This window comes from Melospiza melodia, chromosome 15, assembly GCF_035770615.1.
Source record: "Melospiza melodia melodia isolate bMelMel2 chromosome 15, bMelMel2.pri, whole genome shotgun sequence".
Lineage (NCBI taxonomy): Eukaryota > Metazoa > Chordata > Aves > Passeriformes > Passerellidae > Melospiza > Melospiza melodia.
Window position 1 is genome coordinate 20,482,507 of NC_086208.1, and position 27,718 is coordinate 20,510,224.

The 27,718-nt window shown below is 65.6% G+C and overlaps 5 protein-coding genes across 10 annotated transcripts; 2 read left to right on the forward strand and 3 right to left on the reverse strand.

Moving 5' to 3' along the window:
* Positions 1–74: 74 nt before the first annotated feature.
* On the forward strand, positions 75–7,763 carry VPS33B (VPS33B late endosome and lysosome associated). Of its 3 annotated transcripts, none has more exons than XM_063170080.1 (23): positions 75–198; positions 373–453; positions 530–591; positions 672–721; positions 843–910; positions 1,103–1,148; positions 1,446–1,540; positions 1,794–1,898; positions 2,172–2,268; positions 2,366–2,443; positions 2,856–2,929; positions 3,773–3,859; positions 4,810–4,900; positions 5,049–5,123; positions 5,394–5,458; positions 5,550–5,604; positions 5,682–5,728; positions 6,026–6,158; positions 6,415–6,488; positions 6,977–7,078; positions 7,236–7,311; positions 7,401–7,517; positions 7,642–7,763. In XM_063170080.1, the coding sequence occupies exons 1-23, from the start codon at positions 103–105 to the stop codon at positions 7,719–7,721; spliced, it is 1,854 nt and encodes a 617-aa protein (XP_063026150.1). In that variant the 5' UTR covers positions 75–102; the 3' UTR covers positions 7,722–7,763. The 3 variants fall into 3 exon arrangements, with proteins under 3 accessions (XP_063026150.1, XP_063026151.1, XP_063026152.1); XM_063170081.1 differs by having other exon boundaries at positions 533–591; XM_063170082.1 differs by lacking the exon at positions 1,794–1,898.
* A 315-nt stretch (positions 7,764–8,078) lies between these two features.
* Positions 8,079–13,701, forward strand: PRC1 (protein regulator of cytokinesis 1). Of its 4 annotated transcripts, none has more exons than XM_063170084.1 (14): positions 8,079–8,151; positions 8,366–8,498; positions 8,804–8,926; positions 9,244–9,474; positions 9,546–9,716; positions 10,224–10,373; positions 10,598–10,745; positions 10,830–10,966; positions 11,210–11,305; positions 11,422–11,568; positions 11,898–12,008; positions 12,156–12,266; positions 12,813–12,998; positions 13,502–13,701. In XM_063170084.1, exons 1-14 carry the CDS (start codon positions 8,126–8,128, stop codon positions 13,574–13,576), a joined length of 1,845 nt encoding a protein of 614 aa, XP_063026154.1. In that variant the 5' UTR covers positions 8,079–8,125; the 3' UTR covers positions 13,577–13,701. The 4 variants fall into 4 exon arrangements, with proteins under 4 accessions (XP_063026154.1, XP_063026157.1, XP_063026158.1 ...); XM_063170087.1 differs by having other exon boundaries at positions 12,813–12,962; XM_063170088.1 differs by having other exon boundaries at positions 12,813–12,921.
* Positions 13,702–14,383: 682 nt separating this feature from the next.
* Positions 14,384–19,212, reverse strand: RCCD1 (RCC1 domain containing 1). The gene is made up of 7 exons (XM_063170089.1): positions 19,041–19,212; positions 18,245–18,599; positions 15,722–15,843; positions 15,417–15,521; positions 15,125–15,277; positions 14,958–14,987; positions 14,384–14,744 (listed from the first exon to the last, which is right to left on the reverse strand). The coding sequence occupies exons 1-7, from the start codon at positions 19,195–19,197 to the stop codon at positions 14,602–14,604; spliced, it is 1,065 nt and encodes a 354-aa protein (XP_063026159.1). The 5' UTR covers positions 19,198–19,212; the 3' UTR covers positions 14,384–14,601.
* Positions 19,213–19,335: 123 nt separating this feature from the next.
* UNC45A (unc-45 myosin chaperone A) lies at positions 19,336–25,766 on the reverse strand. The gene is made up of 20 exons (XM_063170083.1): positions 25,696–25,766; positions 25,032–25,190; positions 24,628–24,664; positions 24,364–24,539; positions 24,169–24,261; positions 23,780–23,947; positions 23,420–23,588; positions 23,011–23,181; positions 22,736–22,907; positions 22,263–22,563; positions 21,970–22,064; positions 21,723–21,864; positions 21,418–21,558; positions 21,142–21,269; positions 20,918–20,984; positions 20,636–20,749; positions 20,436–20,551; positions 20,237–20,354; positions 19,999–20,154; positions 19,336–19,815 (listed from the first exon to the last, which is right to left on the reverse strand). Exons 1-20 carry the CDS (start codon positions 25,705–25,707, stop codon positions 19,555–19,557), a joined length of 2,796 nt encoding a protein of 931 aa, XP_063026153.1. The 5' UTR covers positions 25,708–25,766; the 3' UTR covers positions 19,336–19,554.
* A 453-nt stretch (positions 25,767–26,219) lies between these two features.
* On the reverse strand, positions 26,220–27,539 carry LOC134425050 (protein shisa-like-1). The gene is made up of 3 exons (XM_063169238.1): positions 27,473–27,539; positions 26,621–26,834; positions 26,220–26,439 (listed from the first exon to the last, which is right to left on the reverse strand). The coding sequence occupies exons 1-3, from the start codon at positions 27,537–27,539 to the stop codon at positions 26,220–26,222; spliced, it is 501 nt and encodes a 166-aa protein (XP_063025308.1).
* Between the last annotated feature and the right edge of the window lie 179 nt (positions 27,540–27,718).

Below are 27,718 nucleotides of genomic sequence, written 5' to 3' on the forward strand. Positions count from 1 at the left end.
GGCGTCTCTGCGTTGCCATGGTATTGCGCGGTTCCGCCGCCGTCGAGTTCCGGCCGCGCCGCGCCCGCGCCCGGGCGTTCCGGTGGCGCCGCGGTCCCCGCCATGGCCCTCGCCGGGCGGCGCGACGCGCCCGAACCGCCGGACTTCGGCATCCTGAAGCGGCTGGCCCGAGACCAGCTCGTCTACCTGCTGGAGCAGGTCCGGGGGCATCCCCCACCGGGGCGGGCATCCCCCACCGGGGCGGGCATCCCTCACCGGGGCGGGCGCTGGGGGTTGGCGGGATCGGCACCGGCCCCGGGCGGGGGTCGGGAGCCGGGGCGGGCGCGGCTCGGGGCAGCCGCCGGGTGCCCGCCCATGCCCGCCTGCCCGCAGCTGCCCGGCAAGAAGGACCTGTTCATCGAGGCCGACCTGATGAGCCCCCTGGACCGCATCGCCAACGTGTCCATCCTGAAGGTACCGCGGGGCCGCTCGGGCCGCCCGCGCCCGCCGCCCGCCGGCGCCCGCGCCCACGCCGCGCCTGTCCCCGCAGCAGCACGACGTGGACAAGCTGTACAAGGTGGAGACACGGCCGGCCCCCGGCGCCAGCGACCAGTGAGTGCCCGGGCGGGGCAGGGCAGGGAGGGTCCCGCGGCCCGGCCCGGTACGAGCGGCCCCGGCCCCTCTCGGTGCAGGTTCTGCTTCCTGGTGCGGCCGCGGGTCAGGACCATGAGGTTCATCGCCGGTGAGTGCGGCCGGGCCGGGGCCGGGGCCGGGGCTCCGCCCGAGGGGCTCTGCGGGCCGGGGGGAGCCGGGCCGGGCCGGGCGGGGGGCGGCTGTGCAGGGGCTCTGCGGGGTCTCCACAGATATCGTCAACGCTGACAAGATGTCGGGCAGGAGCAGGAAGTACAAAATCATCTTCAGCCCCCAGAAGGTCAGTAGGACCCACGGTGATGCCCATTTGCACTTTCCACTCCCCTGTGGGCACCAAAAGTTGTTAGTTTTTAACCCAGAAATGTTTGCGTAAACCCAAGCGTTGTGACACTGGGAAGGCGCTGACCCCTGCAGAGCTTTTCCTGCTCAGAGCTCACCTGGCCCTGAGGGTCTCCCCTTCCTTCCCTTGCAGTTCTATGCCTGTGAGATGGTGCTGGAGGAGGAGGGGGTCTTTGGTGGTGAGTGGGGCTGCGGGGCTGGCCCGGGGAGCTGACACCAGAGGATCCCAGTTACACCCCAGTGCTGGGATCCCCGTGTGGGCAGGGAACACGGGTTCTCTCGAGGCTGGCTGCCAGCCTGCAGGCCAGTGTGTGCCCACACAGCACAGCCCCTCTCCTCTGCCCGAGGAGAGGAGAGAGGGTCCTGCCCCTGTCCTGTCTAGAGCTCCACAGGCCCTCTTCTGGGGCTGCTGTGATTCCTGGGGCTGTTCCTGCCCAGGGCTGCATCAGTGTCCCCTGTTCCTGTCCCGCACACAGATGTCACCTGCGACGAATGGTCCTTCTACCTGCTGCCACTGGATGAGGACATCATTAGCATGGAGCTGCCCGAGTTCTTCCGTGACTATTTTCTGGTCAGTGGGACACGTGGGGGGTGACAGCCTCTCTGGGGCTGGGGACAGGAGGAGGTGTGTGGTGCCCTGCTCAGCCCTCAGTCTGCTCCCAGGGGCAGGTTTTGCTGGGCAGGGGTGGCTCGGCCCCAGCTGGCCCCTCTGCCCTGCCCGGGCAGCCTCGGGGCAGTTCCCGCTGTGTGCTGGGGATGGAGCTCCCAGCCCTGCCCAGGCAGCCCTGCCCAGGCAGCTGCCCACACTGCCCGCCTGCTCCCAGGAGGGAGATCACCGCTGGATCAACCCCGTGGCCAGAGCCCTGCAGCTGCTCAACTCCCTCTATGGCCCCTTTGGGAAGACCCACGGCATCGGCCGCTGTGCCAAGGTGGGGCTGGCACGGGGGGCTGCGGCTGGCAGGGCCCTGGGCCCCTCAGCCACGGGGCAGCACATCAGAGCTGTCACCGCCCGTGCCACCTCCTGGGCGGATTTTGGGGGTCCCGTGTGCCAGGGTGGGTAGCGCGGGGGCGGCTGCTGCTCGCTGGGTGCCCCGAGGGCGGGAGTGTTTGTGCCTGGCCTTGGCCATCAGCCCCGCTGTGTGCCGGGGCCCTGGCTGGGAGCCCGGGCTGTGCCCTGCCCTGGCACCCTGTGCCCCTCACAGATGAGCTACGAGCTGTGGCGGGACCTGGAGGAGGAGGGCGACGGCGAAGGGCAGGGCAGGAAGCCCGAGATTGGCCACGTGTTCCTCATGGACAGAGGTGGGCTGAGGCAGGGGCGGCACATCCCAGAGGGGCAGGAGAGCCCCCGGGGCAGCAGGAGGAGCGGGAGGGCAGCCCGGCCGTGCTCTCCCTGCAGACACCGACTACGTGACAGCGCTCTGCTCCCAGGTGGTCTACGAGGGGCTCGTGGATGACACCTTCCGCATCAAGTGTGGTACGGGGCGAGGGCAGCGCGGGCAGCGCGGGCTCTGCATGCACAGAACGGGGCAGAACGGGCTCTGCACCCACAGCACGGGGCTCTGCACCCACAGCACGGGGCAGAACGGGCTCTGCACCCACAGAACGGGGCAGAACGGGCTCTGCACCCACAGCACGGGGCTCTGCACCCACAGCACGGGGCTCTGCCCTCACCTGGCCAGCAGGTTTTGTGCAGGTTTGTGCCTGGCATTGTCAGGCATGGTGCTGTTCCCACAGGGACAGTCCCAGTGTGCTGCTGGACGTCATCCTCACTTTTCCCAGGAGACTGGGCTGGCATCCCCTGTCTGTGCTGCCTCTTTCAGCAAGGCTCGTGCATGTGGGAATGTTGCTGTGTCTGGGACAAAGCAGCTCTTGGCTTTTCCCTGCAGGCAGTGTGGATTTTGGGCCAGATGTCACCTCTTCTGACAAGAGCATTAAAGTGCTGCTCAATTCCCAGGACAAAGTGAGTGCTCAGGAGCCTCGGGGGATCCCTTGGTGGGAGAAGGCAGAGTGAACCATTCCCCGCTAAGGCTGAGCAGGGGTGGCTGGGGCTGCTGGGCCCTGGGAGCATGGTTCAGGCACAGAGAGCACAGAAACCTGGTGCAGCTCCACTCTGAACCTGTCAGAGTCCCTGCGTGCAGCGCTGTGTCACAAAGGAGTGCTTTAAGGTCACTAGGGGAACCCCAGCACAGCTATGTGCAAAAACAGGTGTCATTATAAAAGCTGCAGCTTGACAAAATTCATTGGTAAAGTTCTAAATGGTTAAAGCACACAGATGAAAAAAAATTATAAATCAATCCATCCAAACCAAAATCAACTCAAAAATATCTCCATGGAGGTGGAGGTGGGGAATGAGGGGGGAATCCAAAGGATAGGAAAGGAATACAGCTGACCCTCCTGTTGAGTCACAAAGTTCATAGTAATTTTCCATCCTGGCCACAGTTCAGGTTGGTATTTGACTATGGAATTTGACAATGAAAATATTACTCCACTTGGGTCTTTATTCAGGTTACAAAAATAATTTTCCCAGGCTGTTCATTAAAAGACAGTAGCTGGTTAGACAGTGCTAGTTCCTGGGAAGAGAGAGAGTTTCTGCTGAGCTGGGGGGACCCTCAGGGCTGACCCTTGAGGAGCTTTCCCAGACCTGGCGTGGCCTGGCTCAGAGGGACACGCTGCCAGGGGCTGCTGTGCTGCCAGCCAGGGCTCTGGGGCACGGGTGGCACTGCCAGCGAGCTGTGCGGGCTGTGGGCAGCATTGGCCCGGGGCTGCAGCTGGCCGGGCCCTGGCAGCTGTGCTGCTCGCACAGGTGTTCAGCCAGATCCGGAACGAGCACTTCTCCAACGTCTTTGGCTTCCTGAGCCAGAAGTCACGGAACCTGCAGGCGCAGTACGACGTGAGTGTCACCCTGGGATGCGTGTGGCACTGTCCCTCGTGCATCCTGGGCACAGCCGCAGTGCAGCCTGGGCACCGTTCCCCAGTGCAGCTTGGGCACCATCCCCCAGTGCAGCTTGGGCACCACCCCAGTGCAGCTTGGGCACCACCCCAGTGCAGCCTGGGCACCACCCCAGTGCAGCCTGGGCACCGTTCCCCAGTGCAGCCTGGGCACCGTTCCCCAGTGCAGCTTGGGCACAGCCGCAGTGCAGCTTGGGCACCATCCCAGTGCAGCCTGGGCACCATCCCCCAGTGCAGCTTGGGCACCATCCCAGTGCAGCCTGGGCACCGTTCCCCAGTGCAGCTTGGGCACCATCCCAGTGCAGCCTGGGCACCATCCCCCAGTGCAGCTTGGGCACCATCCCCCAGTGCAGCCTGGGCAAAGCCCCAGTGCAGCCTGGGCACCATCCCAGTGCAGCCTGGGCACCATCCCCCAGTGCAGCTTGGGCACCATCCCAGTGCAGCCTGGGCACCGTTCCCCAGTGCAGCTTGGGCACAGCCACAGTGCAGCTTGGGCACCATTCCCCAGTGCAGCTTGGGCACCATCCCAGTGCAGCCTGGGCACAGCCCCAGTGCAGCCTGGGCACCATCCCAGTGCAGCCTGGGCACCGTCCCCCAGTGCAGCTTGGGCACCGTTCCCCAGTGCAGCCTGGGCACCATCCCCCAGTGCAGCTTGGGCACCATCCCAGTGCAGCCTGGGCACAGCCCCAGTGCAGCCTGGGCACCGTTCCCCAGTGCAGCCTGGGCACCATCCCAGTGCAGCCTGGGCACCGTTCCCCAGTGCAGCCTGGGCACCATCCCCCAGTGCAGCCTGGGCACCATTCCCCAGTGCAGCCTGGGCACCATCCCAGTGCAGCCTGGGCACCATTCCCCAGTGCAGCCTGGGCACAGCCCCTGCTCTCCCTCTCGCAGCGGCGCCGGGGCATGGACATCAAGCAGATGAAGGACTTTGTGTCCCAGGAGCTGAAGGGACTGAAGCAGGAGCATCGCCTGCTGAGCCTGCGTAGGAACCGAGGGGCAGGAGGGGCCCTCGGCTGTGCTGCTGGGGCTGGGGGCAAAGCAGGGGCTGGGGGCCCTGGGTGTGCCCAGCAGGATGGGGCAGGGGCTGCTGGCCTCTCCCCTCAAAGGCACTGTGTCTCTTGGCTGTGTAGATATCGGTGCCTGTGAGTCTATCATGAAAAAGAAAACCAAGCAGGACTTCCAGGAGACCATCAAGGCTGAACACTGTGAGTGCTGCTCCATCGGTGCCTGCCCCACTCTGAGCCACGGCCTCGCTGGCCCCAGGCCCGCCCTCGTGCCTGGTGTGCCCTGTGTGGCCCCGTCCTCGCAGCCCCTTCTTTCGGGGGTGTCCCAAGCTCCCCAGTGGGGTCAGGCTGCAGTGTGAGAGAGGGACTGTGGGCTGGGCTGGGGGCCATTCCCTGGGGTGCTGGAAGGGCAGCAGAGCCCAGCAGGCTGGCAGGAGCCCTGGGGTGACGCTGCCCGTGCCCCTGCCACAGCACTGCTGGAGGGCTTTGACATCCGTGAGAGCACCAGCTTCATCGAGGAGCACATCGACCGCCAGGTGAGAGCAGGGGCTGCTGCCTGCAGCAGGAGCACGGTGCTGGCCCCTGACCCTGCTCCCACAGGTGTATCCCTTAACCCCACTCCCACAGGTGTCCCCCGTCGAGAGCCTGCGCCTCATGTGCCTCCTGTCCATCACTGAAAACGGTGAGTGCCGCGCTCTGCGGGGCCAGCAGGGCACCCAGCCCCAGCCTGGCACGCAGCTCACCTGCTGCTCCCCGCAGGTCTCATCCCCAAGGACTACCGCTCCCTGAAAACCCAGTACCTGCAGGTGAGCGAGAGCTGGGCCGGGCGGGGCCCCCTCCCCGTGCTCCCGGCCACGAGGGGCTGGGCAGGGGCACGGCAGGGGCTGGGCCCTGGTGCACAGCTGCACGTGAGCCCCAGCACGGCCCCTGCCTGCACAGCCCCTGCCTGCACAGCCCCCCTGAGCCCCTGCACAGCCCCTGCCCTTGCCCTGTGCCTGCTGGGGGCTCTGAGCAGCCTGTGCCCTGCCTCAGAGGGGCCAGCCCGTGTGCTGCCCGTGCTCACAGAGGGCCCACGCTGATCTGATGCTGCTCCCCGCTCACAGAGCTACGGGCCCGAGCACTTGCTGACCTTCCACAACCTGAAGCGCATCGGGCTGCTGACCGAGCAGGCAGCCGGGGAGACGCTGACAGCCGTGGAGAGCAAAGTCAGCAAGCTGGTGACAGACCGTGCTGCAGGTGAGGCAGCCCCTGCGCCGTGTCCTGCAGCCCGGCAAGGGGAGCTGCTGGCCCAGCTCTGGCTGGAGGCACGCGGCCAGTGATGGTGCTGCAGGCAGGGCAGGGCAGGACAGGACAGGGGGCTCTGCTCTGGGGCACCAGGGCTGGCAGCACCACGGCCGTTCTGCACAGCACACAGCTCTGCACAGCGCTGCCAGCCTGGCTCCGCCGTCCAGACAGAGCCTCCCCAGCTGTTCCTCCCTGTCGTGTTTTCCAGGAAAGATCACGGATGCATTCAGTTCTTTGGCCAGGAAGAGTAATTTCCGAGCCATAAGCAAGAAGCTGGGGTTGGTACGTCCTCAAGGGCTGCTGGCTGGACACAGTGACACAGAGCACAGAGCTGTGCTTAGCCCGTGCCCAGGCTGCAGGCCTGGCAGCCCAGGGGCACACAGCTCAGGCCCAGAGCTGCTGCAGCTGCTCCAGGCAGCCTGGGGGCTTCTCCTGGGGCTGGGGGCCACTGCCAGCTCCCCACTCTGCCCTGGCCCAGCGCCCTGCGAGTGCTGGGGCTTTCCTTGCCCCCTTCAGACACTGCAGTGGCGCTGGGCAGGCAGCCCCGTGTCCTCCATCCTGGGCAGGGCTCCTAGGCTGCCGGCAAGGTGACATTTCTGGGACATTTCAGGGACATTTCTGTCCCTGGCCCCTGCTGCACAGCCCACCCAGGCCATGTGATGCTGGCTCTGGCACGGTGGGGACAGAGCTGTGCTCCGAATGTCTGTGTCTCCTCACCCCTGCACCTCTGAGGGTGAACGGGGCACCTTTGGTGTCACCTGTCACTGCAGATCCCTCGGCTGGATGGCGAGTATGACCTCAAAATGCCTCGGGACATGGCCTATGTCTTTGGCGGGGCCTACGTGCCCCTGAGCTGCAAGATCATCGAGCAGGTGAGCTCACCTGCTGCGGGACAGAGCCGGGCACATCCCTTCAGCCCTGCCCCCTTCTGGGGCACCCGGCAGGGTCCGTGTGCCCAGGCCTAGGGCTGGTGGTGGCCGTGTGCCCCGAGAGCCCCCCGAGCAGTGCCCCTGCCGTGCCGTCCCTCAGGTGCTGGAGCGCCGCGGCTGGCAGGGCCTGGAGGAGGTTGTGCGGCTGCTCAACGGCAACGAGTTCTCAGTGTCAGGTAGTGGGGCTGGGGGCGGCGGGGCTGCCCGCTGGCGTTCGGCCTCCTCATGGGGGCTGGCATGGCCTACAGCGCCCTTCCCTCTGCAGACAGCGCCGTGGAGGACAACCCCGCCTGGGATTGCCAGCGCGTCATCCTCGCCGTGTTCCTGGGGGGCTGCAGCTTCTCCGAGATCGCGGCACTCCGCTTCCTGGGCAAGGAGAGAGGTACGAGCGGCCCGGGCAGGGCAGGCTCCGTGCTCCGTGCTCCGTGCTCAGGCTGGAGCCCGCGGGGACGGGGCTGGCAGTGCCGGCGCTGCCCGGCTGGGGCACTGACAGGCCTTTCCTGCAGGGTGCAAGTTCATCTTCCTGACCACGGCCATCACCAACAGCGCCCGCATGATGGAGGCCATGATCGAGGCCAAGGCCTGAGCCCTGAGGGCAGCCTGCCAGTAAAGATTCTGCTGACAACGACGCGGCCTGCGCCTGTCTGTGTGCGAGCGCGACCCGCTGGGCAGCCTTGATGCCGGGGCCACTGCGGGCCGGCGGGCCCGGTGGAAGCCGCGGCTTAGGGCCCGGCGGGGACGCGCGGGGAGCGGCGGGCACGCGCGGGCTCCGCCCGGGCGCAGTCACGGTGCGCTGTCCAAATGCGGCCGCGCGGGGGCGCCGTTACCGCGCAGGGCGCGGCGGCGGTCTCGCTTCGGATTGGCTGGCAGCGCCCAAGGCTCTGCACTGCCATTGGCTGGGGGCGGCTCGGGGGCGCGGCCCGGGTGGCGGTTGTGGGCGGGGCCGCGGCGGCGCGGCAGCCAGTCAGTTTGAATCGGCGGCGCGCAGCGATGGAGCGCGGAGCGGTGAGGAAAAGGTGCGGCACCGGGGCCGGGATAACCGCGAAAACCGGGATAACGGGGGCACACCGGGGCCGGGAACGGGAGCCGGGGCGAACCGGGACTCGGGGCTGGGGCGCGGCGGGGCGGAGGCGCTGCGGAGCGCGGCGGGTGGTGCCGGAGGGACGGGCGGGGCTCGCAGGCTCTCGGGCCCCGGCCCGGCCGTGCCGCTGACGGCCCCGCCGTGCCCAGCGAGGCGCTGGCCAACGAGGCCGTGTCCTGCCTGAACCGCGCCTTGGCCGCGCTGCGGGACATCTGGGAGGAGATCGGCATTCCCGAGGAGCAGCGCCTGGAGCGCACGGACGTCGTCCGGAAGCACATCAAGGTGAGGGCCGCCGGTTCTTCTGTTGGGCCGCGCACCTGCTGCATGCAGCGGCAGCCCGCGGCCCGAGCGGCTCGGCCTGAGCCCACCCAGCGCCGCTCTCTCGGGGCTCAGCACGGGGCCGGGGCTGCCGCGAGCGCCGGGGGTCCCTGCCCGGCTGTTGCCGCGCTCTGCCCTCGCCCCGCGCAGCCCCGTCCTTCCGCGCTCCCCACACCCGCTCGGGCACAGCCGCGGGTCCCTCTCCGTGGTCCTGCTGCCCTGCCCGCCCTCGGTTCCCACGCCCTGCCTCTAACCACACCCGTGTGCAGAGCCTCCTGGACATGATGGTGGCGGAGGAGGAAAGCCTGAAGGAGCGTCTGCTGAAGAGCATCGCCGTGTGCAGGAAGGAGCTGGACACTCTGTGCCGGGAGCTCCAGCTGGGCCCCTTTGAGGTGAGGCGGGGGATCCTGGGCTCTGCCTGGGTGTCCCAAGAGGCCCGAGCTCAGAAGGCAAATATCTATTCAGAACTGCTTTTCTGGATGCTTGGTAGAGGCGAGGGCTTTGTGGCTCCTCACAGGCCAGGCATTGGGAGGTGGCTGTGTGGTGCTCTCCAGCACCTTGTTTGGCGTGTTGCTGGTGTTCATGCACCTTCCTGGGGAACATTTCACTCACAACCAGGCCTGGTGGCCCCGTGTTTGTATAAAAACTCCCAAGCATGAGCCGGGTGCTGGAGAAGTGTGGAACAGAGCTGATTTCTGGCCTCTTGCAGACGGAGGAAAGTACCATCCTGCAGATGGAGAAGAACCTGCGCACGTGTGTGGAGGTCCTGCAGAAGCAGAAGCGGGACCGTAAGCAGGAGCTGAAGGCCCTGCAGGAGCAGGACCGGGCCCTGTGTGACATCCTGTGCACAGCCCTGTTCTCCATCGACACCGGCACCGTGCCCAGCCTGGACGACCTGGACCGCTACCGGCGCCACGTGGCCTCCCTCAACACCCTGAAGGTGAGCCTGGGGCTCAGGGGCCGCTGAGGCGCCCACAGGGGGCCCTGGGTCTGACACTGCACCCACCCCAGGAGCAAAGGCGGGAAGAATTTGTCAGCAACAAGCGTCAGATCGTTCTGCTCATGGAGGAGCTGGACCACACCCCGGACACCAGCTTCGAGCGGGACGTGGTGTGTGAGGATGAGGAGGCGTTCTGCCTGTCCGAGGACAACATCAGGGCCCTCCAGAACCTGCTGCAGCAGGTACGCAGCACTCTGGGCCAGAGCTGGGGCTGCCACCGCGATGTAAGAGCAGCCGCTGGGCTCTGGCAAGGCTGCTGTGTGTTAGAGCATGCTTCCAGGGGCACCGAGGGGCTCTCGTGTGCCACGGTGTGTTGCAGTTTGAATTGCTGCTAGTAAATTCCAGGGTAAAGAAGCAAAAGAGGCTTTGGCATAATATCCATAGATGTTTAATTCAGCCGTGCTGTGAGATGTTCTCCTCTCCCACACACACCCCCCAAGGTGCCCCTCTCCCCCATTGGCCTCGTGGCTGACCTTGGTCTCCAGGCAGTATCGAGCTGAGGCTCTATCAGGGAAAAGAGAGGGAGAGCCTCAGGAGCACCTGTGTTGAGGCATAGGAACCGGGGAAGGAGCCAGTGAGGTGTAGCTTAGGAGAAGCCCCTGCCCAGCGGTGAGGCTCAGTGGGTGCAGCAGAGCCGGAGGCTGCGCTGACCCCACACTCCCCTTCCCTCCCTTCCCTCCCGTGTGCAGCTGGAACGGCGGCGGGCCCTGAACGAGGCGCTGTGCGCGGAGCTGCGCTCGCGGATCCTGGCGCTCTGGGAGCGGCTGCAGATCCCGCAGGAGCAGAGAGACTCCTCGGCCGTGCACCTGGCCGGCTCCAGAGCCCGCACCAGGAGAGCTGTAAGACCTTGCGGTGCTCACGGGGCAGGGCTGGGGCAGCAGCCCCGGGGGCTCTCGTGCTCCTGGCTGCTCGGTGAGGGCTGAGGGGAGCGGGGAAATTCTGCCTTTGTGGAGGGAGGAGCTGGAGGCTCGTGCTGCAGCTGCCTCCTCTAGAGAGCGGCTCACGCTGAAGATGAACCCTGTTCTCCCCTCTCCTCGCTGACCTTGCTCTGCTCCCGGGGCAGCTGCAGCAGGAGGTGGACCGTCTGGAGGAGCTGAAGCTGCAGAACATGAAATCCGTCATCCACGCCATCCGGGCAGAGCTGGCTGACTACTGGGACAAATGCTTCTACAGCCAAGAGCAGAGGGAAAGGTTCAGCCCCTTCTATGATGGTGGGTGCTGGCTGGGCAGGCAGATGTGGGGAGGGATCCCAGGGCTTCCAGCAGCCCCCTGACCTGGCTCTTGTCCCCCTCCAGAGGATTACACAGAGACCCTGCTCGAGCTGCATGACGCTGAGGTGGGAAAGATGAAGATCCACTATGAAAGACACAAAGATCTGTTTCAGGCTGTTCAGAAGTGGGAGGAGAACTGGAAGCTGTTCCTGGAGCTGGAGGTATTGTCTGGGCAGGAGCATGGGGAGCCGTGGGTCAGGGTGTGCCTCTGCTCCCCTGGGACAGTGCTCTGGAAGGAGCTGGGAGCCACTGGGGAGCCAGGGCGGGCCAGTGCAGGGATGAGGTGCTGTGTTTCGAGCACTGGGGTGTTTGTGCAGGGCTGGCTCCTCTGGGGCCTTCGCCATGTGAGGTTGAGGGGTCTGGGTGGTGTGTCTGTGCCTCTCCTGACCACCCTTCTCTACCAGAGTAAAGCAAATGACCCCAGTCGCTTCACCAATCGAGGAGGAAACCTTCTGAAGGAGGAGAAGCAGCGAGCAAAGCTGCAGAAGACGCTGTCCAGGGTAGGTCCAGCCCTGGGGAAGGACCTGTGGTCCCACTGACAGAGGAAAAGGGATCCTTGGGTGTGGGGACACCTGCGGTCAGGGCAGCCCCTACACTGCCCTCGTGTCCTGATCAGCTGCAGGAGGACCTGGAGAGGAAGGTCCAGACCTGGGAGGAGGAGTTCAAGGGACCTTTCCTGGTGAAGGGGCAGCAGTTCGTGGAATATGTGTCAGAGCAGTGGCAGCAGTACCGGCTGGAGAAGGAGAAGGAGAAGCAGGAGCGGGTGAGTACAGAGCTGAGCGTGTTGGCTCCTGCCTGGGAGTGTCCCTGGCTCCTGCCTGAGAATGCCAGCCTAGGGCAGTCCCTGCTGGGCCCCGGCCACCGCCCTGGGCTCTGCCGGCTCATTCCCAGCTTGGAGGCAGCAGCACTGGGGCTGGTGCCCACGGCTGTCACGTCTGAGCGGGCCGAGGTGACGCTTTGCTCTGGCCTTGTGTGACTCTGTGCTGAAGTTCCTGCTGCGAGGCCGTGCCAGGCTGTCAGCAGGGAGCCTGGCGGTGTCACACTGTCGGCAGCCCCCGGTGCTCAGTGTGTGAGTGCAGCCGTGTCCCACAGCACCTCAAGAAGAGCCGGGAGATGGAGGCGGAGATGCTCTACGGCAGCGCCCCCCGCACGCCCATCAAGCGGCGCATGCTCAGCCCCCACACACCTGCCAAAGTAAGCAAGGTAAAACGTCCCTGCAGGCGCTGGGCTGGGCTGGGCGTGCCTGGAGCGCAGCCTCGGGCTGGCTCGGCCCCGTGGGGACGGCTCGGGTGCTGCAGCCCAGGGCAAGGGAAGGTGTCCTGTGTGACGCGCGCTCTGCTCTCTGCTCAGCTCCACGGCACCTCCAGCGCCAGCACCGCGTCCAACACCACTGTTCGCTCGGCCCTTGGGGCAGCCCTCTCCCACTCGCCCACCTCTCGGCTGCCTCCCTCCGGGAAGAAGGTGAGGGGCCTTGGGGACTCCCTGCCGGGGCTGGGCTGCAGGGGACAGGTCAGCTGAGGCGGTGCCGCTCTTCTGCTGTCACCCCGTGGTTCACCGCCTCCCCTGCTGAGCCCGTGGGGGACAGAAGCCCCTGTTTGTCTGCAGTTTGCGGTGGGGCTGCTGCCATCCTGCTGGGCTGTTTCTGGGACCTGAGGGAGGAGGAGGAGGGCGCCAGAAAATCTTAGTCCAGCCGATATTTCTAGTGCACCTGTTCCTTAGTGCTGAGCCTGCAGCTTGAGGGACCTTCAAAATGTGTGTGGGCTGCCAGACAGAGCCTGAGCATCCTTGCCTATGGCAGGGGAGGGGAACAAGATGGGCTTTAAAGTCCCTTCCCACCCACACCATTGCAGGACTCTGTGATTCTGTGCTGTGTGTTTCAGGGGCCAGAATTGGAGCGCAGAGTCTGGAGAGCCCCCGGAGCCTGACCCTGCTCTGGCTCTTCAGAGGGGAGGGCGCTACAGGTGCCACAGCTCTCCTGCATCCCGTAACTGTCACCTTTCCCCACAGTTCAGCCGGGCCCGGACCCCCACCCGCCCGGCAGTGAAGCCCCCCCGACGCAGGCTGAGGGAGCAGAACAAGGAGAACGCGTTGCAGCTGGACAGAACCACCCTGAGTGGTGGGTGCACCCCCAGAGCCCCTGCCCAGCATAACCACAGCGTTAGTTCTGTTGCCAGCACCTATTCTGAGTTTGCGGTAATTCACCTCTTCTAACCCCCCTGTCACTGCACAGCACAGGACCTTTGCTCCTCCTGTGTCCCCCCGTGTGTCCCCCTGTGTCCCCTCTGCCCCATGGAGAGCTTCTGGCAGAGCTGGTGGCAGAGGGCCCTGAGCAGCGCCGGGGACAGAGCCGTGCAGGGACAGCTCCAAGGCAGAGCCCCTGAGCGTGGAGTGAGCAGGGGCTCCGGGGGGGCTGCCTTCCTCTCTCAGGGTGGGGACCCTGGGCACCCGGGACAGCCTCTGTCCTCGCATCAGGCTGGGCTGAGCCAGGGATTTACCATTGTGGGACACTAACAAAAGTTTTCTACTCTTTATACACTTCAGTAAAGAAAGGCATTAATGTTCATGGGCTACATAATACAATTTGTATTCCATCTCCCATTGGCGGCCTGGCCTGCCTCTCTCTGTCCCCTCTGAGCTGTGAGGCAGCAGCCCCCTCCCTTCCCTCATCCCGCTCGTTTCCCCGCTTGTTTCCACAGCGCCAACTCTCAAAGGCTTCCAGCTCTGAAAGTATCTCCCGTGTTCTCAACTCCACCACCAACAATGCCGCGTGATGCAGCCCTGCTCCGGCAGCAATGCAGGGCCTGCAGCAGCTCCCGCTCCCGGATAACGCTCCCCTCCGTTGCTGCTTTAGAAATGTGCTTTTATTAAATAAAAAATTTTAGATGTTGTAAATAAAGTCCTTGTACAGCCTCAGCCTCCGGGCGCGTCTGGGGGTCCCTGCGCGGAGCGAGGGCAGCACAGATCCGCGGGGCGCGGCCTGGCGGGTCTCAGCCAATCAGGAGCAGGGCTGCTGCTTTTCCGGCCAAGTCCAGCGGCCTCAATCTGTGCCCGGATTGGCCAAATAAACTGGAATTCCGAGCTCTGATTGGCTGAAAGAGCTGGCGCTCCAATCCATGAGGTGATTGGCCAAACAAGGAGCTGTCCCCATCATTTCCTCATTGGCTAAAAAAAAAAAAAACAACAAAAACCTCGAACTTTCAATCCTCATCCGGATTGGCTGAAGAAGCAGTCCAATCCGAATCCTGATTGGCTGAAAAAACTAGCGCCGCTGTGCCCTGGCGAGCCACGGCCGCACCTCAGTGCGGACCGTGCCGAGCCAGAGCCGCACCTCAGTGCGGACCGTGCTCTGCGCCCCCTGGTCCAGCTGTGCGTCCCAGTCCCCCTGAGTTCTTCTGCACGCCCCAGAGGAGCAGAATCAGCCCCAGCTCTGTGCCAGCGCTGCTGTCTGTGCCACTCCCCAGAACGAGCACCGTGCTCACACAAACGCAGGCACACCCCCGTGCAGTCCCCGCCCCAGGACAGCTTCACTGGAGCCCGATATGCTGGAACATGGCTCACACACACCAACACTGCAGCCCTTACGGAAAAGTGAATTTAATGAACACATCCAGCCTGCCCCAGGGTGTCCCTGGCCCTGATGCAGCTGCAGCCCCACTCCAGCGTGTCACTCAGGTCCCGTCCTGTGCCGCAGGAGGGCTGCCTGCCCTGCCCTGAGCACAGAGCAGTCCTGGAGCTGGTCCTGCAGAGCAGAGCCTGCCCTCACCCCCATCTGCAGCACGCACAGCTCCTGGGGCCCTCAATGCTCCCGCACACGCACATAGGTGGTCCAGGGCCCACACACCACCTCCTCCACCCGCAGCCCCTCGGCCACCAGGTGCTCCACGCGGTGTGCCTGGTCACAGCTGGTGTTGTTCCCGTGTCCCAGCTGCCCGTATTTACCTGCAGAAACAGTCATGACACAGCGTGGCCCTGGGGCCCCACACGGCAATTGCTCCTGGTGTTTGTGGGGAGGGAGGGAGGGAGGGAGGGAACACAAGAGCCCCCAGTGTAGACAGAACTCGGACAGCGACAGAAGAGCCAAGGGCGAGAGAACAGGAACCAGAAGCTGCTCCCAGGGAGGTTGTGCAGTCCCAAAGCAGGGGTGCCACTTACCCCAGCCCCAGGTGTAGAGCTCCCCGCCTCCTGCAACAGGGACAGCACCATCAGGCAGCACCCAGTGAGCTCCATCCCCCACAGTGCCCCTGCCCCCAGTGGCACTGCCCCGAGGGTCCCGGTGAGCGCCAGCACCTCTCAGTGCCCCTGCCCCGCTGGACACTCACGCGTGACCGCGGCTGTGTGTCGCGAGCCACAGCTGACCGCGCTGACCTCCAGGTCCTGTGGCAGATCCAGCAGCGCAGGGAACGCCTGGATGGAGATGAATGCAGCATCCTGGGCAGCCAGCTGCTCCTGGCAGGGCATCAGCTTGGTGCTCCCTACACAAGAGGGGACAGCAGCATTGCTCACAGGCTGAAGCAGGCTGGCCCTGCGCTGAGCTGCAGGGGCTGTGCAGGAACCCGGCCCCCTGCCCTCAGCCCGGCCACGCGGCACTGAGTCAATGCCCCCAGCACCCACCTGCGCCCTTGGCCTCATCCCGCGCTCGCTCCTCTGCCAGCGCTTTGGAGGGCAGGGCCAGCTGCCCCGACTCGTTCCAGCCCCACATGTACAGGTCTCCTGCCTCTGCGGTGGGGGAAAAACGCATCAGGCAGAGCTTAGGCTGGGCCGCACCTGCTGGCAGCACTGGGTGCTCCGGGGACACCCACACCCCACACAGCCAGGTCCCCCCAGGCCATGTGCCGCCAGCAGTGTGCCCAGCCGTCCCACCCAGAGCAGCCCAGGGCAGCCCAGCCCGGCCCAGCCCAGCCCGGCCCGGCCCTCACCGCTGACGCTGGCCGAATGCCACCCGCCGGCCGCCACCGCCCGCATGGGCACCCCGGCCAGTGCCTCCACCAGCCGCGGCTGCAGCTCCGCCTCCAGCTGCCCGTGGCCCAGCTGCCCGTGCCTGCAGGGACACACACGGATTGACAGACAGACGGACAGACAGACACACAGCCCACCGCATACAGCTCCTGCCTCCTGCCCACAGACCCCACCAAGCCCTTCCTGCCGCCACCAACCCAGCTCCAGGCTGGCAGAGCCCGAGCAGCTGAGGGAACAGCCACAGCTGAGCAGAATTAACCCCAGGAAAAGCCAAGCGCCAGGGGGAGAGTGATGCCCCGCACCACAACACCAGCTACAGCCAGGGGTGCGTGGGCAGCAGCGGGACACAGCACCGGGGGCTGCCGTTGTCAGAGATGGGGCAGGAGCAGGAGGGGCTGGCGGGAGCAGCTCCGCTGCAGAGCGGCGCCTGTTTGGTCTGGGGAGCTTCAATGTGACAGCTCAGGACTGGAAAGGCTGTTCACGTTGTGGAATGGAAAGGAATGGAATGTTCACATTCCATATGGAATCTGCAGAGGACTGAGGCAGACACACTGAGAGCTGAGCGGCACGGAAGGGCCTGCTGCAACAGGAAAGTGGCTCTGGGCACTCCCTCACGAGAGGGTAAAGCTGACCACAGCCAGCAGCAGGAGAGGGGCTACAAAGGGTGAGCTGGGCCAGCACCCGGCTATCACACAGCACAGCTGTCACACTGTGGGACACACTGGCACAGGCAGGCGCGAGAGGATTCTCAGATGTGCTGAATAACCAAGCTACAAAAAAGCTAATCCTCAAGTACACATCCCCACATGTAGACACCTTTCCTCTGAAGGGAAGAAGGACCAAATAATGCAGTGCTGGCAAAGCAACAACTGCTGATGATAGCTGAGCGTTGTGTCTGCCACCAGCGAGCGGGGAGCAGGGACAGGGAGGGAAACGCTCCTGAGCGGTGACAACAGGGAAGGCACTGGGCCAGGGCACGCAGCTCTGTGACACACGAGCACTGCTGGGCTTGTCTTCCTCAAGCAGCAAAGAGGAACAGAGCAACCCTCCCGCGCTACAGCTGAGAACAACCAGCTCCCGGGGCCAAGCCTCATCAGGCACCAGCAGAAAGCAGGGATCCAGGGCACCTGTGGCTCTCCAGCACCTTCTGGGAAAACCCGACTGGGCAGCAAATACACCCCCGAATGAACACCTGTCCCAGAGTGACTTTATGGTGCTTGTATCCCCCGCCACCTGTTCTCTTTATGCTGGATATTAAGTTCTGCGCTTTTAAGACTGGCTCTGAGAGCAAAAGGAGGAAAAAAGGAACAGAGTTTGTTTTCAAAAACTGCACTCACTCCCCCACATCCTTCTCCTAGACTGTGTTGTTTGCAGCACAAACAGACAGCAGGAGAAAGCACTCTGCTTTTTAGTTAGTTTAGCTAGCTGAGGCAGTGAAGTTCCCTAGACTAGGAGTTTTCTTTTTCTTAGAACTGTTCAAACCTACCCTAAACTGAAAACCCAAGAGAACACCAAGAGCTCACACCTATAACCCCCCAAAGCCTAGAATGCTGCATTCCAGAGCCAGAAAATCTAATAAAAGACTAAGCAAACAATAATCTACACCTCACAAAAACTCTCCAAATTTGCCATCTCTTCGGAACAGCAATTTTTTTTTGTTTAATATTATTATTTTTTTATACTTGTAAACTCTTTGCTTATTAAATAAATAACTTTTTTCCACTTTTCTCCAAAGATATCTTTCCCCAAACCAATGTAGGGGAGGGGCCACTTGAATATACTTTCTAAAAGAACCCACCTCAGAAATTTCCTCCCAAAATTTACCCTAAACCAAAACAAATACAAGAACACCTTTGTGACAATAAACTGAGCAGTGCCACCAGCTGTTAAATGCGCCCAAGTTCAGCTGCTGGCAGCTGACACAGGGCGCTGGAGGCTTTTCCCAAGGGGTTCATTCCCCTCCACAGGCTGTACCAGAGGGACCTGGCACTGAGCTGATGGAATCAGTCACAGACTGATGGAATCAATCTCCAGTTCAGAACACAAGAGCTTTGCTGCCAGCGAGGGTGGACTCGGGGGGAACAGGGGCATGGCGAGGCCATCACCCCCCAAGAGAAGCCTTGATTTGGGATGCCTGTGCCGGGGGACCTGGCTGTGGTGGGGGACAGGTCCCACCAGCAGGTGGGCGAGCACTGGGCACCTGCAGCTGTACCCCAACGCTTCTGTCAGCTGTAAGGTAACATTCCCAACTCCACCCCAGGGGAAAGTCAGGAGGCGTATGCTGGCCCCAGGCAGTTCGTGCAGGCTAATGGGGGTTCAGCCCCCGAGGCGACCCCCATTCCGACACCCTCTCACCTGCACTCCCCCGTATCCCTTCTGCATCCACCCCCACCGTTCTCTCTGCCTCCCACCAGCACCGTGCTTGTCCCGGAGCTCCTGCAGGCCCACCCGCCGCCCCGCTGTGCCCGCTGAGCCCCGCTCACCTGCCGCCGCCCCAGGAGAACACCTCCCCGGCGGCGCCCAGCGCCAGGGCGTGCTCCGTGCCCAGCACCAGCCGCCGGGCCCGCACGCCGGCCGGCAGCGCGGTGAAGAAGGGCGGCCGCGGCGTGGCGAAGCCGCCGGGCAGGAGCGGCAGCGGCCGGCGCCAGGGCGGCTCCGGGGGCAGCGGCCGGCTCCAGGCGGGCTCGCCCTGCAGCGCTGCCCCCAGCGCCGCCTCCCGCCGCCAGGCGCCGGCCGCCGCCGCGCCCCGCAGCACCAGGTGCGTCTCGGACGGCAGCGCCTCGGCCCAGCCCGGCAGCCGCCGCCGCAGCCCCGCGCTCCGCACCTCCAGCCCCGCGCCTGCCGCGGCGGCATCTCAGCGACCGGCCCCGGGCACAGCCCGGGGAACGGGACGGGGACAGCGCGGGGGTCTGGGAGGACGGGACGGGAACGTCACCGGGGGACCGGCGGGGAACGGGCGCGGTGGGAGCGCTGGGGGCTGGGGGAGTCCCATCCCGGGGGAACGGGCGCGGTGGGAGCGCTGGGGGCTGGGGGAGTCCCATCCCGGGGGAACGGGCGCGGTGGGAGCGCTGGGGGCTGGGGGAGTCCCATCCCGGGGGAAGCGGCGTCAGGGGAAGGGGCGGACAGGACGAACCGAGGCGACCGGCGCGGCAGCGCACGGTGGGGACGGGACCCGCCATCCCGGGGAGCGGCAGGGGGAGCGGGCACGGGCCGGCCAAGGGCCGCGCTGCCCCGCGGGAGGGACGGCACCGGGGCTCCGGGCGGGCCGGGCGCGCTCACCGGTCTCCACGACCACGTAGCTCCAGGCGGGCCACACGCGGGAGATGCCCTCGGGGCCCGCCTCCAGCCGCCAGGGGCCCGGGCCCGGGCCCGGCTCCCCGGCCGCCTCCTCGGGGCTGAACCCGAACGCGAGCCACAGGCAGGCGGGCGCCGCCATGGCCGGGGCGGAACCGGCAGAGGAGGGGCCGGACGTGACGGCGCGGGGCGGGCGGACAGACGGACAGACGGACGGAGGCCGGGCCGTGGTCCAAGAGTAGCTTTAGTGTTCCCGGGCGGGCCTGGCTCCGCCGCGCCGGGCCCGCCCCGGGTCAGCCCTCCCGGCTAAGGCAGACGGTGGCAAAGGCAGCGGCAAGCCCGGTGCTCCCCTCGCCCCGGGGCAGCGCCCGGGACAGCGTGGCCCCCGCCCCGGGCAGTGCTGAGCCAGCTCCGCGTGCAGCCCGAGCCCAGGGCGGCCCTGGGACAGCGTGTGAGCCTCGGCCTGGGCAGCGTGTGCAGCGTGCGGGACCCGCGGGCCTCAGGCGAGCCCCGGGTTGGGCTTGATGAGCCCGTAAGCCACGGCGTGTGCCAGGCTCTCCTGGGCCGCCTGCGCCACCCGCGGCTTGTCCTTGTCCTTGGCAAGCACAGAGAGGATCTCCAGCATCTCGCTGGCGATGAGCTGCTCGGCCACCTCCCGAGCAGCTGCCATCATGTTCATCACCACCACGGCGCCACGGTGCTGCAGCTCCGCACTGGGGCTCAGCAGCAGGGCCTGCAGGATCTCCAGCCAGTGCACCGTCTGCAGGGGAGCGGGGCCAACATCATCACGGACCCCAAGGGAAGGGTTCCAGCTCCCCACCACAGCCCCATCTCAGAGTCGGGCCCAAGACACGACCGGCTGCCCTGGCTTCTGGGGCCAGAGCTCCAGGCCACCGCAGGGAGGGAATATGGGACACAGGGTGCTGTGTTAGGGTGCACTCACCACCTGGGGAATCCGCTTGCAGATGGGGGGATGCAGGGTAGTCAGCATGGCTAGGGTGCCCGAGGCTGCCCGCCGCAGCTTCTCATCCTCCTCCCCACTGTACAGGACCATCAGCTTCAGCCGGTCACTGCCCTCAGCCAGGAACATCTCCTGCACCTGCACAGGGGAAAGAGCAGGGATCGGGGGGGTGCGGTGGTCCAGCAGCCCAGCACAGACCCCAGCCCATCCCGGCCTTCACCTCCTTGCTCATGGCCATGTTGCACATGCACTCAGTTGCGGCTAGCCGGATCAGCTCGTGCTCCTCAAACATGTAGCCCTCGATCATGGGCACAGCGCGCTCTTTCAGGATCTTCTGCCTGGGAGGCAAGCGGGCAGTGAGCGCTCCCTGCCCAGGGCAGCCCCCCAGGGCACAGCCAGCCCCTCTCCCCCATCCCTACCGCAGCCTCTCGCTGATGCCAGCCAGGTTGGTCAAGGCCATCAGCCCCTCAAAGTTCTCCAGGCCCGTGCGCTGCAGGTGCAGGAGGCTGACCAGGGGCCGCACCACCTCATAGATCTGGGGAGACAGAACACATGGCACTGAGTCAATGCCCACTGCTGCTCCCAGCTGAGCCCCTGCCTGGCAGCCCCCAGCACTCACCCGCTCCCCAGGGAACGCCATCTCCGGGTTGGACGTGATGGTGATCTTTGCTAGGGCCTGCGCTGCCTTGGTCTGCCCCACCTCAGTGCCCTCCAGGGACAGTGGGATCAGAGCCTGGGGGCAGAAACAGCAGCCTGTCCTGCAGCCAAGGCCACAGCACCAGGGCAGCCACAGCTTTCCCCAGCCTCATGTCCAAGGGAGCCAGTGCAGCCCTGCTAAACCACAGAGCGCCAGCACCCTGGAGCAGTGCAGGGCAGAAGCACAGGGGATCCATGCTCTCACCTTGCCTCCTCCCTGAGCAACCACACCACCCCGGTCTTCTGCCTCCTCCACCAGTGCCAGGAACACTCTAGGGACCAAGTGGGACTGGTTGCAGCACAGTGGGCCCAGGCTGCACCAGACTCCTGGACATCCTCCCTGCTGTCCAGGAGCTGGCCTTCAGCACAGGCACGCAAGTTCACCAACAGGATGCCGGCAGGCTGGGAACCCGGCTCCCTCTGTCCCACCTGGAGATGAGCTCCCGGCAGGAGCTGGTGAGCGCCGGGTTCTCGCTCTTCACCATGCAGGCCAGAGCCGACACCACGCCGGCCGTCAGCAGCTTCCGCACGCGCCGCTTCACAAACTCGGGCTTGTCCTGTGCCACGGGCAGGGCACGCTGGGCTCAGGAGCACCTGCGCAGGTGCCCGACCCCCCCGCGGGCCTCAAGGACACCGTGTCCGCGCTGGGAGCCCAGGCTGTCCCACCACGCGCTCTCCTCCTAAGCGCAGCCGTGCCCTGCTCACCTTGGGGTGCTGCTCCGGGATGTGCTGCTTGGCATACTTGGCCAGCTCCAGCATCTGCGGGTCCGGCTCCTCGTGGTCATAGCTGTTGGTACAGTTCACCAGCGTGGAGGCAACAGCATAGAGCACACTCCTGTCCTCTGACTGCGGCGACAGTGGGCACCTGTCACACTCACAGCAGGGCGGAGCAGCCAGGACTGGAGCCCACCCAGCTTGTCCCACACACCCCCCCCGAGCATGAGCCCCACACCTGCTGCAGAACATTTCCCTAGTGCCAGGGTGCCCATCCCACAGCTCTTGGTATGCACCTTGGCCAGCTGGAACATGGCCTGCATTGCTGCCTTGTCCTCCACAAACTCCTCCTTGACATCTGCATCGAAGGTGAGGTAGGCCAGGCCCTCCACAGCCCAGCGCCGCGTGCCCGCATCGATGGCTTCGTTGCAGAGCCACCTGGAGAGTGCTCCCTGAGCCTGGCTGCGGGGCTGTGCACAGCCCAGCTGCAGGGAGCCCAGCTGGGGGGCACCTTACCCACTCCCCACACCCGGCCCCGCTCACTTGCGGCACTGCTTGGCCAGCTTCATGGTGGATCCCTCGGCAAACTGCTTCATGCTGAAGTCCGTGCCGCCAGCAGATCCCAGCTTGCAGAGTCCCTGCAGCCAGGAACAGAGTGTGGGAGCAGGAATGCATGTAGGCAACCTGATGTGAGTCCTGGACCCACAGCAGGGGGGAGCAGCACTGTGACCGGCGGTGCCGCACCCACAGCCCAGCCAGGGCCCTGTCACACCCTGTGCCAGCTGCTCACCATGAGCAGTTCCACACCCACAGCCCACCCCGTGCCAGCTGCTCACCACGAGGGCGCGGATGCGGATGCTGTCCCTCTCGCTGTGCTTGTAGATCTCCTTGAGCAGGTTGACGCCGTTGGCCGTGATGAAGGAGGCGCGCTTGGCCTTGTCGGCCGCGTGGATCAGCGCCTCCACGGCCACCAGCTGGTGAGCCTCGCACACAGAGGCGCAGAGGGACAGCACGCTGTCCATGATGCCCTCCAGCTCCAGCACCCTGTTCCCTGCATCTGAGGGACCCTGCAGCAGGCACGACACTGTCTGAATGGCCCGCAGCTTTCCTGGCAGCTCGTGCCCCTCGAACCAGCTCCTTCAGGGAAAGACCACCAGAAAGGGTCAGCATGATCCACCTGCTTCTCCCTGCCCCACCTGCGGAACCTTCCCCACAGCAGGTCCCCAGCCAGCATTAGCACTGAGGGTGACAGGTGCTGCCAGGCTGCAGGTGACAAAAGCCCCGTCACTCCCAGGACACCCTGGCTCACCTCACATAGTCCTCACACAGACGGTGGAAGTTTTCCCTCTCGGCATCACACTTCAGGTCCTCATAGAGTTTGCTCAGCAGAACAGAGGTGCTCATGCGGCTGTTCTCTGTCAGGGGCAGGCTGCCCGAGCTGCCGCACACGGTGCTGCCCACCTCCAGGATTTTCTTCAGGCCTGGGAAAGGTCAGACAGCCCAGTGAGGGGCACGGTGGCATGTGCAGACCTGGGGCAGAGGAGCACAATGCCCCAGCAGGACACTGCTAGCCATTCCACTAACCCTGATCAATCACCCAGAGGCTCAGGCTGTTGTTGGTCTCCTTTGGTGACCTCCTGGGCACCACTTTGATGAGCAGGTTGAGGGCGTTGTCACGGCCATGCGCTGAGGCCCCTTCCAGCACTAGCAGCTCCAGGAGGTGCTTGATCAGCAATTTCAGGTCCTTGGAGGAATCTTCCAAAAAAGACAGAGCCCAGCAGTCAGCACCCTGGGCATGGCCCCACCCCCCCATGGTACAGCTGGCAGAGATGCTGCCATGACCAGGGGCTTCTGCCTCCTGTTAACCTTGGATCAGAGCCTGGCTTTGCCGCAGGGAGCAGTGACAGGGCAGCAGCAAATAGCCCCATGGCACCTCTTGCACCTACCTGGGGCTGTCCCCGTGCAAGAGCCAGCCAGGGCAGCCCACACTCACCCAGCACCACTGCATCCTCCTTCCCACGGAAGTCCTTCTGCAGCCCCTCCTTCAGGGAGTCGAACACGACGTGCAGCAGGTTGCAGGCAGCCAGGGACACCTGCTCGTGCTCCACACCCAGCACCGCCGCGAGACGGGGAGCCCCCAGTTCCGCCAGGATGGCCGTGGTCTGCAGGTACAAGCACACCTGTCCTCCGGAGCCCTTGGGGAAGCCTTGCCGCTCCCCAGCCCCTTATCAGGATGGTTTCCTCTCACAAGTTCAGGCCTGGCAGGTAACAGCTCGGAGCTCCCCTGTGTCCCTCTGCAGCCTCCCCAGCACGGCTTTCCCTGGGCCCAGCCCTGGGGTGTGGTGGCACCTACACGAGAGCGGTGGCCGGAGCACAGCCCCACCAGCGTGCGCAGGGCTGCCAGCATCAGGTCAGCCTTGGCCGTGTCCAGCAGCTGCATCAGCAGCCGCACACCGTCACTCTGGAAGATCTTCTCTGCTCCAGCCTCTTCCCGTGCCAGCACGATCAGGTTCTGTGCAGCCTGTGGAAGGAGAGTTCTGTCTGGGTCACAGCAGCACACTGCACAAGGAACTGCTAGCAGCTGCAGCCACCCACTCTCCGCCCCTGTCTTGGGGAGCATTCTGTGGGCAGCAAGCCCAGCCTGCCCAGGCAGCACCACTTAGCCACCACTGGCCAGGAGCAACAATCCTCCCCTCCTCTCCTCCCAGCCACAGCACTGCACCCCACTCCCTGAGGTCAGACTTTCTGCTTCTTCTCCGCATCCTTTTCTTCAAGATCCAGCAAGATCTGGAACATCTGCTCTACTTTCGAGTCCGTGCAGGCCATGGCCTTCATCTGCAACAGAGCAGAAAGAGCGGCTCAGTCCTCCCCGCCTTCTCCCGCCAGGCACAGCCCCACAGCCCCAGCGGGCCGGCAGCCCCAGTGCGCCCCGCTGACCTTCTCGTGCATGCTGCTGCCCAGGGCACGCAGGGCCTCCTGGAAGGCCTTGTTGCGGGGCTCCAGGCTGAGGCAGCGCTGCAGGTCGCTGACGGCCTGGTCCATGCGGCCCAGCTGCTGCAGCGCCTGGCTGCGGCGGAACAGCGCCTTCACGTCCCGCCCGTCCGCGGCGATGGCTGCGCACAGCGGTCACTCACCGGGCCCTGCGCCCGCCCGGCGCCCCACGGGCGGCCTGCAGGCTGCTCCCAGCCCCACCGACTGTACCTTGGGTGGCATCGGCCTCTGCCTTGGCGTAATCCTCCTGTGCACAGACAGCAGAGAAAAATGCCTGAGCACTGCTGGCACAAGCCGCACGCAGCCCACGCTCCTAACTTTGGGGACTGGAGACAGGATGGGAACGGCGGCACTGGAGACAGGGAGCCAGCACAGTGGGACACCCTGTCTTTCCCAGAATACGACCCTCAGAAAGTGTCCAAGGAGCCCTACAGCCCCCCGTGCTTTTCAGGCACTTCTGGTCTACTCAAGCCCTTAAAGTTCCTCGTGTCCACCCCCTGCCCCAGACAAAGATTCCCTGCCAGAGATCAGAGAGACTGTGACTGCTTGGGAACAGCCCCAGCCAGCCGGGCAGGTTCGTGCAGGCCGCGGGGACGCACCCGCCCAGCGCTCACCAGCTTCAGGTAACACGCGGCCCGGTTTCGGTGCAGCACGGCGCGCTCCGACGGGGCCTCGCTCAGGCTCAGAGCCTCCGTGTAGGCAGCGAGGGCGGCTGCGTGATCCCCCGCCTGGAACAGCGCGTTACCCCGCGCCCGAAGCTGCTCCGCCGTCACCTGCCGAGGGGCACCGGCTGGGACACAGCCCTGGGCCCCGCACGGACGCGGGACAGGGAGCCCCGGACAGGGAGCCCCGGGACAGGGAGCCCCGGGACAGGGAGCCCGGGACAGGGAGCCCGGGACAGGGAGCCCCGAGAGAGGGAGCCCAGGACAGGGAGCCCCGAACAGGGAGCCCGGGAGAGGGATCCCGGGAGAGGGATTCCCGGCACAGCGATCCAGAGACCCCCGGGACAGTGACCCCCCTGGGACAGTGAACCCGCCGGGACAGGGACCCCAGGTATAGGGATGCAGGGACCCCCGGGACAGGGACCCCCCGGGACAGGGATGCAGGGACCCCCGGGACAGTGACCCCCGGTACAGGGACCCCCGGGACAGGGATGCAGGAACTCCCGGGACAGGGACCCCCCGGTACAGGGACCCTCGGGACAGGGATGCAGGGACTCCCGGGACAGTGACCCCCGGGACAGGGACCCGCCGGCCGGTCCCGCCCGGCCCCGCTCACCGGCTCCTCCATGGCGCCGCACCCGTGACGTCACCGCGAATCGCCCGGGGAACCCTGACGCCACCGCCCTCGTCACGTGACGGGGCGCGCCCGGAGGCGGGCGGGGCCGACGCTGCAGCGCCGCCTCGCGGCCCGGCGGTGCCAGCACCGACGGGCGGCGGCCCCGTGTGTGTCCCCGCGTCCCCCGCACCCTCCCGCCGCCCCGCTCTGAGCCCCAGAAAGCGAGTGTCCCCCGTACGGAACCCCGGAGAGAGAGTGTACCCCGTACAGCCCCGTACTGAGCCCCGGAAAGCGAGTGTGCCCCGTACTGAGCCCCGGAAAGCGAGAGTGTCCCCCGTACAGCCCCTTGTTAACCCTGCCGTTCGAGTGTCCCCCCCGTCCTACCCCCCGTGCGGCACCCTGAGGTGCGCGTGTTCCCCCCATCCACCCCCCGGGATGTGAGTGACCCCCCTCCCCTCCCGTCCCGCGGCCCCCCCGGGTGCCAGCGCCCCCTGTGTACCCCCCTTGCCGTGCCGTGCCCGCCCTCAGCAGCCCTGGCCGGGCCGGGTCACTCTGGGGGCGCCGTGCGGAGCCCGGGTGCGGGCCGGGTGCCCCCGCGGGGCCCCACGGGGCACGCAGCAGCCGCGGGGCAGCAGGCGGCGGAGGCGGCACCGGCGGCTCCGGTAGAAGTGGCAGAGGTCGATGGCCATCAGCACGAGGACGAGGAGCCCATAGAGCCCCACGAAAGGCAGGGCCAGCGGGTTCCTGCGGGGTGGGGCGCTTCAGGGGGCAGCCGTGACCCTGCCGTGGTACCGGGGAGGGCCAGGCGGGCCCCTGTGGGCTCCGAGGGACGCCACAGCCCCTGCCCCAGCAGCCAGGAGAAGCCGCCGGGAGTGTCCCGAGGGGCCCCATCGTCAGGAGCGCAGCCCGCTGCAGCCCTGCTCACCGCAGCAGGCCGGGGCTAGCCAGGCTCGAGAGGTTCACTCCAGTGAGGGCTTCCAGGGCCAGCTGAGAGCAGCAGGACTTGAGAGCGTCCAGGCGGGGCTGGCAGCAGTAGCGGTGCCCGGGCGGGTCCGTCAGCCGCGGGCAGTAGAAGCCGGGGTGGGAGCGGCCATCAGGGCCCACGTAGCCCTCGCAGAGGTGCAGGTTCTGCACCAAGACTGCAGCGGGGAGCAGGGCATTGCAGAGCGCAGGGAACGAGCCCCCGCCGCGGGGACGCGGAAACTGCGCAGCGCCTGCAGGACAGGCTGCCAGCCCCACACCATGCTCTGTGCCGCGATGCAGCGGAGCAGGCCTGCGCTGGGCTGGGCTCAGCACTCCCAGGGAGCCTGGCTAACATGGCACGGGGGGCCCAGCTCGCCCCTCAGAGGGGGCTACACCCCACGAGGCAGCAGTGGCTGAGCAGAGCTCCCCTGGCACTGCCTTCTGCTGCCACGGCCCTGAGTACGCCGTGACCTCCAGTGCTCACCGAGGCCTCGGCAAGGGCAAACGTGGACAAGGGTAGTGATGGTGGCAGGGAGGAGGGGAAAACGCCCAGGACAGCAGGTCAGCCCCCAGCCCCGTTCTGAACCCCTCCCTGTGTGCCCTGTGGGGACAGCACTTAGACCCCACAGAAGCGCGGCAGTGGGAGAAACCCAGCACCACCACACCTGGGCCCCCATCCCCAGTATGGACCACCACCTCTCCCTGCAGAGCCTCCCAGCACAGATCCCCACCGTTGTCGGGGAGCGACCCTCAGGGGACAAGGCCCCATCAGGGATGGGCTCAGGGAGCAGGAGGGGCAGGAATGGGGCTGTACCTGTCCCAAGGATGCTGGGCAACAGAGCCGCGGTAAGGAGCAGCTGGAGCAGGTGCCCATCCAGCATCTTCCCGGCCAGCCCTGGGCAGAGGCAGTTGCGGCTCCAGTGGAGGCAGAAACCACAGCCCCTCCTGCTCCCGCCTCCATCGAGCCTCCACCAAGAGCCGCTCAGAGCCATTAGAGCCTCCTGCACTCCCCTGTCCGCAGGGACCGGGCTGGGGGCGGGAGCATCACTAATGAGCTTCT

Excerpts from the sequence above, each read along its gene's own strand:
- VPS33B (XM_063170080.1), top strand. The coding sequence starts at position 103 with ATGGCCCTCGCCGGGCGGCGCGACGCGCCCGAACCGCCGGACTTCGGC. Across the intron at positions 722-842 it reads GACCATGAGGTTCATCGCCG|ATATCGTCAACGCTGACAAG; the intron begins GTGAGTGCGGCC and ends GGGTCTCCACAG. Across the intron at positions 1,899-2,171 it reads GCATCGGCCGCTGTGCCAAG|ATGAGCTACGAGCTGTGGCG; the intron begins GTGGGGCTGGCA and ends TGCCCCTCACAG.
- PRC1 (XM_063170084.1), top strand. The coding sequence starts at position 8,126 with ATGGAGCGCGGAGCGGTGAGGAAAAG. Across the intron at positions 8,152-8,365 it reads CGCGGAGCGGTGAGGAAAAG|CGAGGCGCTGGCCAACGAGG; the intron begins GTGCGGCACCGG and ends CGCCGTGCCCAG. Across the intron at positions 9,475-9,545 it reads CCTCCCTCAACACCCTGAAG|GAGCAAAGGCGGGAAGAATT; the intron begins GTGAGCCTGGGG and ends CACCCACCCCAG.
- RCCD1 (XM_063170089.1), bottom strand. The coding sequence starts at position 19,197 with ATGGCGGCGCCCGCCTGCCTGTGGCTCGCGTTCGGGTTCAGCCCCGAG. Across the intron at positions 15,844-18,244 it reads TTCTCCTGGGGCGGCGGCAG|GCACGGGCAGCTGGGCCACG; the intron begins GTGAGCGGGGCT and ends GTGTCCCTGCAG. Across the intron at positions 14,988-15,124 it reads ACACACAGCCGCGGTCACGC|GAGGCGGGGAGCTCTACACC; the intron begins GTGAGTGTCCAG and ends TCCCTGTTGCAG.
- UNC45A (XM_063170083.1), bottom strand. Across the intron at positions 23,182-23,419 it reads GGAGGATGCAGTGGTGCTGG|ATTCCTCCAAGGACCTGAAA; the intron begins GTGAGTGTGGGC and ends CTTTTTTGGAAG. Across the intron at positions 22,065-22,262 it reads TCCGCATCCGCGCCCTCGTG|GGACTCTGCAAGCTGGGATC; the intron begins GTGAGCAGCTGG and ends TCCTGGCTGCAG.
- LOC134425050 (XM_063169238.1), bottom strand. The coding sequence starts at position 27,539 with ATGCTGGATGGGCACCTGCTCCAGCTGCTCCTTACCGCGGCTCTGTTG. Across the intron at positions 26,835-27,472 it reads GCCCAGCATCCTTGGGACAG|TCTTGGTGCAGAACCTGCAC; the intron begins GTACAGCCCCAT and ends TCCCCGCTGCAG. Across the intron at positions 26,440-26,620 it reads GCTAGCCCCGGCCTGCTGCG|GAACCCGCTGGCCCTGCCTT; the intron begins GTGAGCAGGGCT and ends CCCACCCCGCAG.